This window comes from Pipistrellus hanaki (genome assembly GCF_964339955.1).
Source record: "Pipistrellus hanaki genome assembly, chromosome: 1".
NCBI classification, from domain to species: domain Eukaryota; kingdom Metazoa; phylum Chordata; class Mammalia; order Chiroptera; family Vespertilionidae; genus Pipistrellus; species Pipistrellus hanaki.
The window spans coordinates 104,758,530-104,771,786 of record NC_140503.1 but is presented as its reverse complement, the minus strand read 5'-3'; the positions used below and the strand labels follow the sequence as shown (position 1 = coordinate 104,771,786).

Sequence of the window (13,257 nt, the reverse complement as noted above, 5' to 3'; positions counted from 1 at the left end):
GAGGAATACTGAGACACAGGAGCCTCAAAGGGCGTGGCTGATGGAAGCCAAGGCTGTAGGCTCCACCTTGAAACTCCACCCCATCCAAGCTGAACACAGAGACTTTTAAGACTACCAACCAAGGGAAGTTGCTAAAATGCCGAGACAAGGAAACAGATCACAAATGAAAGAAATGGAGGACAAAAAGCGACTGGATATGGAGTTCAAAACCACGCTTATAAGGTTTTTCAAGAATTTCCAAGAAAAGGTCGATAAGACCTATGAGGATATGAAAAGGGATCAACTAGAAATAATAAGGGATCAACAAGAAATAATAAGGGATCAACAAGAAATAAAGAATACATTGTCTGAAATAAAAAATATTATACAGAGTCCTAAAAACAGACCGGAAGATCGCAAGAATCAAGTCAAAGATTTGGAACAGAAAGAGCCAGAAGATACTCCTCCGTAGAAGCAAAAAGACAAGAAAATCCATAAAGTTGAAGATAATGTAAGAAACCTCTGGGACAACTTCAAGCGAACCAACATCAGAATTTTGGGGGTCCCAGAAGAAGACAGAGAACAAGATACCGAAAACATACTGGAAGAAATAGTGACAGAAAACATCCCCCACCTGGTGAAAGAATTAGACCTACAAGCCCAGGAAGCGCACAGAACCCCAAACAAAAGGAATCCAAAGAGGACCACACCAAGACACAGCATAATTAAAATGCCAAGAGCAAAAGACAAAGAGAGAATATTAAAAACAGCAAGAGATAAACAGGTAGTTACCTATAAAGGAGCACCCATTCGATTGTCAGCTGATTTCTCAACAGAAACCATGCAGGTCAGATGGGAATGGCATGAAATATTCAAGGTGATGAATAGAAGAACCTACAGCCAAAAATAATCTACCCAGCAAAGCTATCACTCAGAATCGAAGGCCAGATAAAGAGCTTCACTAATAATAATAATAAAAAAAAAATCTAAAGGAGTTCATCACCGCCAAACCAGAATTATATGAATTCCTGAAGGGGGTTTTTTCGGAAGAGAAAGAAAATAAAGATAAAAATTATGAACAACAAATACATAACTATCAACAAGTGAAACTAAAAACCAAGGGAATTAAAAAACCTGATAAACAATATTAACTGTTGAATATAACAGAATCAGTGGTATGGAAGGGGAGTGGACTGATGATTCTCAGGGAAAAGAGGAGTGGTGGGTGTGGGAAGAGACTGAACATAAACTGTGCACCTATGGATGAGGACCATGGGGGGTGAGGAAAGGGCAGAGGGTGGGGTAGGAACCTGGTGGAGGGGAAAAAAATGAGGAACTTTTGTAATAATATGAACAATGAAGGTTTATTGAAAAAATAAATAAATAAATAAATAAACTATAAACATTGTACACTTAAGCTATACCAAATTTATAAAACAACCCCGAATTAAATGAAACATAAGAGAAAATGATGTAATCTAGAGACACAGTAAACACGAGATATATAAGGCATACTATTTTAGAAGCAAGTTTTCTGAATAAGTTTTTTTTAATAAGTATACTCTAAAAATAATAAAGAATATTGTAAAATAAAGAAACCAGTATTATGTATTATTTATTATCATTATCAAGTATTACGTACTCTACACAATTGTATGTGCTATACTTTTTACTGGTACCATAGAAGACTTATTTACACCATCACCACCACAGGCATATGAGTAAAGGTTGTGCTCTGACATTATGAAATTTCTGATCTCACTAGGCACCATTTCAGACTTTTTTCAGCTCCATTATATTACTAGAGACCTGGTGCCCTAAGCCCATCCTGCACCCTCTCCAATCTGGGACCCCACCGGGGATGTCTGACTGCTGGTTTAGGCCTGATCCCTGTGGTATTGGGCCGATACCAGCAATCAGACATCCCTCTCACAATCCGGGACTGCTGGCTCCCAACCACTCGCCTGCCTGCCAGCCTGATCAACACCTAACTTCTCTCTTGCAGGCCTGGGCACCCATAACTACCCTTCCCTGCAGGCTTAGTCACCCCCAACTGCCCTCCCTTGCAGGCCTGGGCACCCCTAACTGCCCTTTCCTGCAGGCCTAGTCCCCCCCAACTGCCCTCCCCTGCAGGCCTGGTCCCCCCCAACTGCCCTCTCCTGCAGGCCTAGTCACCCCTAACTGCCCTCCCCTGCAGGCCTGATCACCCACAACTGCCCTCCCTTGCAGACCTGGTTCCTCCCAACTACCCTCCCTTGCTGGCCATCTTGTGGCAGCCATCTTGTGCTCACATGGGTTGGCCATCTTGTGTGTTAGAGTGATGGTCAATTTGCATATTACCTCTTTATTATACAATATTATTATACAGAATAGTTCAGTGGGTTTGAAGCCACCAGCCATTTTAGGAAGCCAGCATTGGTAACAAGTCAATTCACAAAAGACAAAGCCACATCTCATTTCAAATATTTTAAAGCCAAAAATGATTGCACTATAGGCAACTGATAAACATATTCCTTAAACATATCCACATAAATACAATATGATATGATATAACATAAAAGACTATGACTTACTAAATCAGTTTCTTTTTTCCTCCTTTTCTTTCTGTCTGTTTTTGGCACCTGGTAGGAAATAAATACAGAAACTGTGCTATAACAAAAACCAACATACTTCTTACTTCTTTGCAAATGCTAAGATTTTTTTCTCAAAAGGTAATAGAGTAAGCAAATGTGAGAAATTTTGATGTTTTCTAAATCAGTATTCATAAAAACAACAGAATAAAAGAATTCTTTAGAAATTATTTTCCTTTTAAACCTCAGTTCTGACCAGAAACCACACCATATTAATTTAAATGACTTTATTTTACTCATTAATTAAATGATTACTAGTGAGAAAGATTGCACTTTCCCTATTTTGGTTCTAGAAAACTAACTATCCCAGAACTAAATATAAAAAAAAAAACCCTAGCATCTGGAATACAAAAAAGTTATTTTATATATGACATTTCCTGATAACCATAGAATAGAACAACTGAAGCCTAACCTTTTAAAATTATAAAGAAAGACTATAGTAAGAATCTTCTGCATAACATAAAAACCTTAGCCTAGATCTAGAACAGAAGAACTTCTAAGGATTTATTTGTATCTGACTACTTAAAAAATGATTTAAGATAGTTTGTAAATCTAAACACATATAACCAGAATAACTGAAAATAAAATGTAACACAACAAAAAGGATTAATAGTATTCCTAATACCTATTAATTAGATAATATTAACACCTTGTAATTCAGTATCCCAGCTAATTATTTAAGCTGGGATAGTAAAAGAAAACACATTGATAACTTTTTCTAAGCCTGCTACTCCTCTGTAAGTTGGATTTCATAATAGTTATTTAATAGGGCTGAAGCAAGAATGAAAACAACAAACACCTAGATCAATTTGTGGTACTTAATAAAGATTATTATTATTATTAACAGATTTCCAGAAACACACACTTTCCTAAAACCTAATTCAAAAAGAAATATAATTTGTTGATCCTCATGTAAAGGTCCTAGATGATATAGTGAATCATACCTTCTTTTACAAAAGAAAATTCATGTAATGACCTCTATCAAAGCTGAAGGTATAATCCTCAGGGGACATTAAATTTTATCTCAGTGAAGAATGTATTAATGTATTAAATAACCTATTTAGAAAACATGGTCTAATGAACTTATCAGACATAATGGAGTTTGTTAAATCTCAAGTAATGCTAAGTTGACATTTCCTGTAATATTTTTCTCAAATACCAGATGTCCCAAACAGACTCTTGAGCAGAGTTAATAACTGAACCCTTTAAGAAATCAAAATATAACATATTTACCTTTGGAGGTATACAATCCAAACTCTTGAATTCATTCATATATTCATCTAAAAACACTTTAAAAGTGTTGACCCAAACTCTGACTGGAGATTCTCTCCAATCTCGCTGCTCAAGTCTCATGGTCTTTTCCAGAATCTGCTCAAATAATGCATAGAGGTCTTTATACCGTATGCTTTTCCCATCATCTATCTAATAAGCAATAAAAGAAGAAATTTAAGGGTTTTAGAAAGAAATTCTTTCATATAGAAGATTAATTCAATTTGCATTGGGTTAATATTCAGAATAAAAATTAGGAACCTGATATACTTTCTAATGGGCATGCCCATAAGGTCATGTGGTATTTACCTAGATGTAAATTCCTACTATACTGTGAAATATCTGCTGAGTAAAACCTGCTAAATTTTAGTAAAACATTGGAACAGTTTAAAGAATGTAGTAATTTGAAAAAGTCCTGGGAATTTCTCCCATAGTCTGGCATTATAAAATAAATTTTCTAAAACACAACCAGTATCATATTTAAAGCATAAAGTAAATCTGAAAGTGATATAAACTGATAGGTAGAAATCAGTAAACAAAACTTCTAATTCCACTGGGGGGAAAATGTCTAATAATTCCACACATGTAAGAATTAGAATCTAGAACTAAAGATTTATGAAAAGTCGAAATAGTAGAGTCCATGGGTAATATCCAGAATTCTAAATTCAATATCTTTCTTTCTTTCTTTCTTTCTTTTTTAAAATATATTTTATTGATTTTTCACAGAGAGGAAGAGAGAGGGATAGAGAGTTAGAAACATTGATGAGAGAGAATCATCGATCAGCTGCCTCTTGCACACCCCCCACCGGGGATGTGCCCGCAACCAAGGTACATGCCCTTGACCGGAATCGAACCTGGGACCTTTCAGTCCGCAGGCCGACGCTCTATCCACTGAGCCAAACCGGTTTCGGCTAAATTCAATATCTTAAAAAGATGAAAATATACCCAGGAGGGGAAAAAAGAAAACTACTTAAGGAAATTTGAGGAAGCTACTAATCTGAGATCAGTAGTCAGTATGCTTTTCCCTAGCTATACCTAAAACAAAAACAAGGAACTGAAGAAATCTCTAGTTGAACATGGCCTCTGTATTATCTTACACAGTATTGACAAATTTTTCATATGTTGATCTACAAAATATATACTAATATTGCCCAACTTACCGCCAATGCAGATGAATAAAAGCTAAAGATATTCTGCCGGAATTCTTTCAGGGCTTTTTTAAATACAACATCCACTAGTGTGTCTTTCTTGCTGTCTTCATTATCGAGGTCATTCATCTGGGGGCCACAGAAAGAGTTTTTGTAATGAATCAAGTAATTGAAAAGAGGTAAATGAAATAGTAAACACGTATGACTGCCCTGAAAGTGAAAGCCACTGCTATTATAGGTAAAGCATGACTAAATAGCTAAAGTTTCATTATTGCTCGATGATTTTCTAATGTCCTTTCTAACATTTATGATTCTATAGTTCTATCAAAAAAACAACTCCAAGTATGCAATGACAAGCCTCATCTTCAGTATGCAATATATAACATGACAAGTTACAGTAAAATTCTGTTTACCCAGACTGACTAATGTATATTATATTATTTACACCTTTCTCAAAAAGACCATTTAAGTTAATAAAGCATATGCCTCCTTGATCTCTAGGGGCCATATCCTGATATACACAAGTATTCCATAGTTAAAGCTGCTCAGGGGCCTAATTCAGCACTCAAAGTGTACCTTTTTCAGAAGAAATTCATCCATGCTCTTTAAATCACTGGCACTTTCTATGATCTGGACAGAGTCATTTTGCCAATGCATAGACTCCAAAGCCACACTGCTGATCTTCACACTTGGTTTGCGCTTTGCCTTTGGAGAGGGCTCTTTATTCTCTTTGAACTCCTTCTGGCAAAAACCAGGCAATTCTGGGCTCAAAGGAGGTGTTGAGTGATACTGAGCTAATTCTACAATTCAAGAGAGAGTAGCCAAAAAGAAAAGAAATTTAGTAAAAATAATGCAATCTCCACATCCTTAATTTCCTTTAGTAAGTCACTGTAAGAAACACATGTAAATGTTTGAAAGCAAAATAATAATTTTTGAGGTCAGGCAGTTAAACAATAAATCCAGACTGCACGTTCGTACAAAAAATGTATTTAAGAATGATCACTTTTCTTGAAAAAAATAAATTCTTATTTATTTCAGAGAGTAAGGAAAAGGGAGAAATATAGAAACATCAATGATGAGAATCTTTCATCAGCTGCCTCCAACACTGGGGATAGAGTCTGCAACCTGGGCATAGTGCTCTGACCAGGAATCAAACCCTGATCCTCTGATTCATAGTTTGACGCTCAATAACTGATCCACCACAGCCGGGCAAGAATGACCACTTTTCAATAAAAATGCTATCTATCCTGTCTTCCTAAGGTTTGATACTGAAAACCCGAGCGGAAGTATCTTATAGAACTGAAGCCAGTGCCAAGGAAAAGAGAGTACAAAAATCACACTAGCATGTTAAATGCTGTTAACTCAGTCATAATTTTACTGTATTTACTTGAAAGAATATCCAGCTATATAAAACTGAAACAAGTGAAGTTTGATTATTATTTCTGCCCAACGATAATTAAAAAGCTACAATCTTAATTTGTATACACATATCCTTATGAAGCAAATACACAATGAAGACTGCTAATAAAATATGCTTCAATAGAGGCTAAAACCATGAACGCTTCAGTAATGATATCTGAACGTAACAACTGGTTCACTTTTACTTCAATCTCTTTTATATTTGGGATTTTCTTATATATCTTCCACATAACTGTCTGAATTTCCCAGAGAATTCCTGGAATGAACTTGGCTTTGTTTTGTTTATAATACTAGAGGCTCAGTGCACAAAAATTGTGCACGGGAAAGGGGGTTCCCTCAGCCCAGTCTGCACCCTCTCCAATCTGGGATCCCTCGGGGGATGTCTGACTTCCTCGCCTTACTGCCCCCCAACTGGCCTAGTTGCCCCCAATTGTCTCCCTTCCCTCCCCCCGCTGGCCTAGTTGCCCCTTACTGTCCATCCTGCTGGCCTGGCTGCCCCGAACTGCCCCATTGCCAAGCTGGTCGCCCTTACCTGCCCTCTTCTCACCGACCTGGTCTCCTCTTACTGCCCTCCCCCTGCAAGCCTGGTTGCCCCATACAACCTGCTGTTCAGTTATTTGGTCGTCCCTCACTAACACCCCTGTTGGCCTGGTCAACCTGCGCAGCCTGCTGTTCAGTCATTTGGTCTTCCCTCACTAACCCCCCTGCCGACCTGGTTGCCCTATGCAGCCTTTCCCCACATGTATTCACCTTACCCTCTTTCCAATGATATATCCTCATCCCATCTAAAAGCTAATTCTGGCCCTGGCCAGTTGCTCAATGGTTAGAGCATTGACCCACGAACTGAGAGGTCATGGTTTTGATTCTAATCAAGGACACTTACCTCAGTTTCAGGCTCTTACCCTGACCCCAGTTGGGGTATATGCAGGAGGCAACCAATGGATGTGTCTTTTTTTCATAGATGTCTCTCTCACTCTGTCTTTCCCCCTCCCTTCCACTCTCTCTAAAAATAACTGGGAAAAATATATCCTTGGGTGAGGATTAACAACAACAAAAAAGCTCATTCTGATGCTGGGGGAAAAAATGCCAATTCCACCTCAGGCAGAAAGAAGTGTGACTAACCTAATCTCAAATATGATGCTAGGATAAAAGTTACAAAGATATAGGATGCAAGTTTATTCAAATTGGTATCAACTAATTTTAATTCTATTATATAACCTAGATATATAATTATTTCATTTAGTAAAGTCAATTATCTTTTTTATAATAAAAGAAATAATAAATACTAAAGTAAGTTTATAACCCTATTTCACATTAAAAACAAGAGCTACCTTGAGGAGAAACCAAGATGGCGGCATAGGTAAATGCCAAACTGCAGCCTCACACAACAATTTCAAAAAAATACAACTAAAATACAAAATGGACATTATCCAGAACTACAGGAAAGTTGACTGACTGGCAATTCTACAACTAGAAGAAAAGAGAAAACCAGAAGGAAAATAAGAGGAGCTGTAAAAGCCCAAGGTACGCAGACACGGTGGACATGAGGGGAAAAGACGGGGCAGCTGAGTGCCTGGCTGGTGTTCCCTAGCTGGAAGGAGATAAAAGCTCTGGACTGTGCTGAACCCCAGTTCTGACTGCACTGAACCCCAGTTCTGAGCGAGACCCTGGGGACCCAGGTTCATACAGAGGGATTCTAGGCTGTAAGGCGGAAACTCAGGGGAGCTGTGAAAGGCAGAGCCCAGGAGTCGTGCACATTGCACACAGAGGACGGACTGTTGACTGTGCTGCTAGATTGCCCTAGTGGGAAGGAGACAAAAGTTCCGGACTGTGCTGAGCCCCACTTCCAACTCTACTTCCAACTACACTGAACCTCAGTTCTGGGCTCATTGAGGGAGAGACTAGACTGTCTGGTAGTGGGTGAAACTCGAGGGCACCTTTCTCTCAGAGGTGCTTGCAGTGAGTACTAAAGCAGCCGAGTACCAAAGGACATGAGGACCACAGACTCAGGAACCTCAAAGGGCGGGGCTGACAGGAAACCAAGGCTGTAGGCTCCACCCTGAAACTCTGCCCCATCCAAGCTGAACGCAGAGGCTTCTGCAATTTTCCAAGTCTAGTTGAATAAGGCTGTCTTCCGGCACAGACAAAGCTGATCCTCACAACCAATTGGCCTGGATGTCAGTTTCTCCCAGTGATACCAACAACAATTAAGACTTAACTACAACAAGGCTGTACACACAGTCCACAAAGGGGTGCACCAAGAGTGACCACCTCAGGTAACTGGGAGGCTGACCCACTGAACCATATAGGACACCTTAGCACACAAAGCCACCCTACCAACCCAGGGAATCTGTAAAAATGCCGAAGACAAGGAAACAGATCACAAACAAAAAAAATGGAGGACAAAAAGTGACTGGATATAGAGTTCAAAACCACGCTTATAGGTTTTTCAAGAATTTCCTAGAAAAGGCCGATAAAATAAATGAGACCTATGAGGATATGAAAAGGGATCAACTAGAAATAAAAAAGAATCAACTAGAAATAAAGAAAACATTGGCTGAAACAAAAAATATTATACAGAGTCCTAAAAACAGAAGGAAGATCGCAAGAATCAAGTCAAAGATTTGGAACAGAAGGAGCCAGAAGATACTTCTCTGCAGAAGCAAGACGACAAGAGAATCCAGAAAGATGAAGATAATGTAAGAAACCTCTGGGACAACTTCAAGCGAACCAACATCAGAATTATGGGGGTCGCAGAAGAAGAGAGAGAGCAAGATTCCAAAAACATACTGGAAGAAATAGTGACAGAAAACTTCCCCCACCTGGTGAAAGAAATAGACTTACGAGTCCAGGAAGCGTACAGAACCCCATACAAAAGAAATCCAAGACACATCATAATTAAAATGGCAAGAGCAAAAGACAAAGAGAGAATATTAAAAGCAGCAAGAGAAAAGCAGGTAGTTAACTATAAAGGAGCACCTGTACGATTGTCAGCTGATTTCTCAACAGAAACCATGCAGGCCAGACAGGAATGGCAAGAAATATTCAAGGTGATGAATAGCAAGAACCTAACAGCCAAAAATACTCTACCCAGCAAAGCTATCACTCAGAAAGAATCAAAGGCCAGATAAAGACTTCACAAATTAAAAAATAAGTAAAGGAGTTCATCACCGCCAAACTAGAATTATATGAATTCCTGAAGGGAGTTCTTTATGAAGAGGAAGAAAATAAAGATAAAAATTATGAACAATGTAACTATCAACAAGTGACTCTAAAAACCAAGGGAATTAAAAAATCTGATGAACAATATTAACTGGTGAATATAATAGAATCAGAGGTGTGGAAGGGGAGTGAACTGATGATTCTCAGGGAAAGGGGGAGTGCCGGGTGCGGGAAGAGACTGAACATAAACTGTGAACCTATGGATGAGGACAATGGGGGGTGGAAAAGGGCAGAGGGTGGGGTGGGAACCTGGTGGAGGGGAGCAATGGAGGGGAAAAAAGTAAGGAACATTTTTAATAATATGAACAATAAAGATTTATTTAAATTAAAAAAAATAGATGTAGAAAAAGGAGGAAAAAAAAAAAACAAAAACAAAAACAAAACAAGAGCTACCTTAATAAATTACTACCCAAAGATATTTAAAAAGCTACAATCTTGCCTGGTCATCATGACTCAGTGGTTGAGTGTTGACCTATGAACTAGGAGGTCACAGTTCAGTTCCCGGTCAGGGCACATACTCAGGTTGTGGCCTCCATTCCCAGTGTGGGGCATGCAGTAGGCAGCCAATCAATGATTCTCTCTCATCCTTGGTGTTCCTATTTCTCTCTCCCTCTGCCATCCTCTCTTAAATCAATAAAAATATCTATAATAATAAAAGCATAATATGCTAATTAGACCAGACATCCTTCCAGATGCCCTTCTGGATGAAGCCGCGGTGGCAGTGGCCGAGGCAGAGGCAGCCACCACGACGATAGGGGCCAAGCCTCTTGCATGAATTTCATGCAGCGGGCCTCTAGTATTCAAAACAAAAAGCTACAATCTTAAATTTTATACACATATCCCTATGGAGCAAATACACAATAAAGACTACTAATAATATATGCTCCAACTAAAGAGTTTGGGAATTAGTAATGGAGAAAATAACTGTGAAAAATGAAAAATTTAGAATGATTACTGTAAACTAGATAAGATATATGAAACTGTTCCTGTTAGTAATGTAATGGAAAGAAACTCCTAATCTTCCAAACTAAACTTGTAGTATTCACTGTTGGTTTTATCCTTATCATTTGTCTGACACACAGTGGACTCTGTGGAAGTTTTTGTTAATATTCACCTGAGAATATTTTTCCATTGATCTTTAGAGTGTGGGAGAGAGAAGGAAAGACAGAAACATATCGATTGGTTGCCTCCTGCACATGCCCTGACCAGGGACCTGGCCTGGGAGAAGCCTGCAACCAAGGAACGTGCCCTTTACCAGAATTAAAGCCGGGTCCTTTTGATCTGCAGGCTGACACACTATCTACTAAGCCAAACCAGCTAGGGCCCTATGCTGAACTTAATGATCTTTCTCCTTGTCCCTTTATCATAGAAATTAGAAGTTTTGTTTATTTATTGTAATTGCTTCTATTGTATCTTTCTTTAAGAGATAATAACTTTCTTCCTAGGACCTCTTTCCATTTTATTAAATAGTTGTATTTCATCCAGTGCATATTCATCTATGATGTACACCCCTACTGAGGATAGCTCATCTCTTTATATATAGTAATTGAAAACATGCTTAAGCAAGGGAAGAATGGAGTAATCTAATAGAGGGATTACTGAAATCCTTAGAGAGTTAATAATTCTAGCATTAAAAAAAGCCAGTGTTCTCAAAAGATGAACTGTTGGGTACTTTCAAATATGTTAAGACTAACGTCCAAAAAGTTAAAATAACAGCTACCACTATAAAGTTCCAGGCACTGACATATGGTAGTTACTTAATGTGCACCATGGTGTTTAAGAATGTGGACTCTGGAGCTAGACTGCCTAGATTCAAATTTCAGATTTGCCAACTACTGTCCTATCTACTAAAAGAGTAATATGCAAATTGACTGTCATGCAAGATGGCCGCTCCCATGTCATCAAAGATGGCTCCCCAATGTGGACACAAGATGGCTGCCACAAGATGGCCGGCAGGAAGGAGAGTAGTTGGGAGGGACCAGGCCTGCAAGGGAGGGTAGTTGGGGGCAATCAGGATTGCAAGGGAGGACAGTTGGAGGTACCCAGGCCTGCAGGGGAGGGCAGTAGGTGGGAACCAGGCTTGCAGGTGAGGGAAGTTTGGGGGCGATCAGGCCAACAGGGGAGGGCAGTTAGGGATTACCAGGCAAACAGGAGCGGGCAGTTAGGGTTGACCAGGCCTGCAGGGGAAGGCAGTTTGGGGGTGACTGGGCAAGCAGGGGAGGCAGTTAGGGGTGACAAGGCCTATAGAGGAAGGCAGTTTCGGGGGAACAGGCCTGCAGGGGAGGGCAGTTTGGAGGGACCAGGCCAGCAGGGGAAGGCAACTGGGAACAATCAGGCTGGCAGAGGAGGGAAGTTGGGGGTGACCAGGCCTGCAGGGGAGGACAGTTAGGGGTGACTAGACCAGCAGGGGAGGGCAGTTAGGGGCAATTTGGCTGGCAGGGGAGCATTTAGGCATTGATCAGGCAAGCAAGTGATCAGCTGGGAGCCAGTAGTCCTGGATTATGAGAGGGATGTCCGACTGCCCATTTAGGCCTGATACGGGATCAGGCCTAAACAGGCAGTCAGACATCCCTCAAGGGGTCTAAGATTGGAGAAGGTGCAGGCTAGGCTGAGGAACACCCTCCCCCACCATGCATTAATTTCATGCACGAGACCTCTAGTATGTATATAATAACTTCCCTGTACCTGTTTTCTCATCTGCAAATTAGGAATAATAATCATATTACCTCAAAAAGTTGTGAGGATCAACTGATTTAATGTATACATGCTTAGTACAGTGCTTTATACATAGTAAGTACTCAAACATGAGCTGCCGTTATTTTTACTTATAATACCTATTTGTGAGTGTATGAGGACTAAATTTTAACACTTTAAAAAAAATGAGGCTAATCAAAGATTCAGCTATTCTTAAAGTAGTTGTTGCTTCACCATTTTGTACCACATTTCCTTGAACTTCTATTATAGGTACAATGTATTTTTATAGTTATCTTTTAGTTAAGGAAGGATTTCATAATTCTGGTCCTATCTCAGGAAATATAGCCAACAGGATTGACATTACAATAATTAGAAAAACAGCAAACTTTCAAAAAGAGCCAATAGTAATTATGAAGACAATCTCCACCCTTTGTCTATTTTTACCATCTGGAAACTGATGTACTGGAATCATATCTGAGCCAGTCAAGAGCGGTAAAACCTCCAACTGGGTGGCAGGTTTTACTGTAGTGATCTTCTTCTCCCCTTGTTTCCCTTTGGCCCAGAATCTCATCCTTGCTCTTTGAGGTCTATTTAGAAAAACAAACAAACAAACAAACAAAAAACAAACGAAACACACACACACACACACACAAAAAGGCAAAAATGGAAATCAGCCAGTTCCAGGGATAATATTTGTAACCATTTTAAGTTTAGTTTATTTAATATTCACATGTAAATTTAATCATACTTAACTTTTAATTTCACATTTAAATTTTATCTTAAAGATAAGTATTTTCCTCACCTAGAATACAGCAATAATAAGACCTAGACATTAAATAATTTCCTAAAATAAATGGCTACAAAGCAATGAAACAAGGATTCAAATCAGGTTTTCT

The 13,257-nt window shown here is 39.2% G+C and overlaps 1 protein-coding gene across 13 annotated transcripts in view; it reads right to left on the bottom strand.

The window, feature by feature from the left end:
- Window positions 1-13,257, bottom strand: part of MYO9A (myosin IXA) — a 410,239-nt gene that overhangs the window by 65,854 nt on the left and 331,128 nt on the right. For all 13 annotated transcript variants that reach the window (XM_084897620.1, XM_084897626.1, XM_084897629.1 and 10 more), the window contains 5 exons: window positions 12,806-12,948; window positions 5,603-5,826; window positions 5,039-5,155; window positions 3,843-4,031; window positions 2,553-2,600 (listed from right to left, as the gene is read on the bottom strand). In XM_084897620.1, the coding sequence (XP_084753746.1) occupies window positions 2,553-2,600; window positions 3,843-4,031; window positions 5,039-5,155; window positions 5,603-5,826; window positions 12,806-12,948 (721 nt within the window). The remainder of the gene's footprint in view (window positions 1-2,552; window positions 2,601-3,842; window positions 4,032-5,038; window positions 5,156-5,602; window positions 5,827-12,805; window positions 12,949-13,257) is intronic.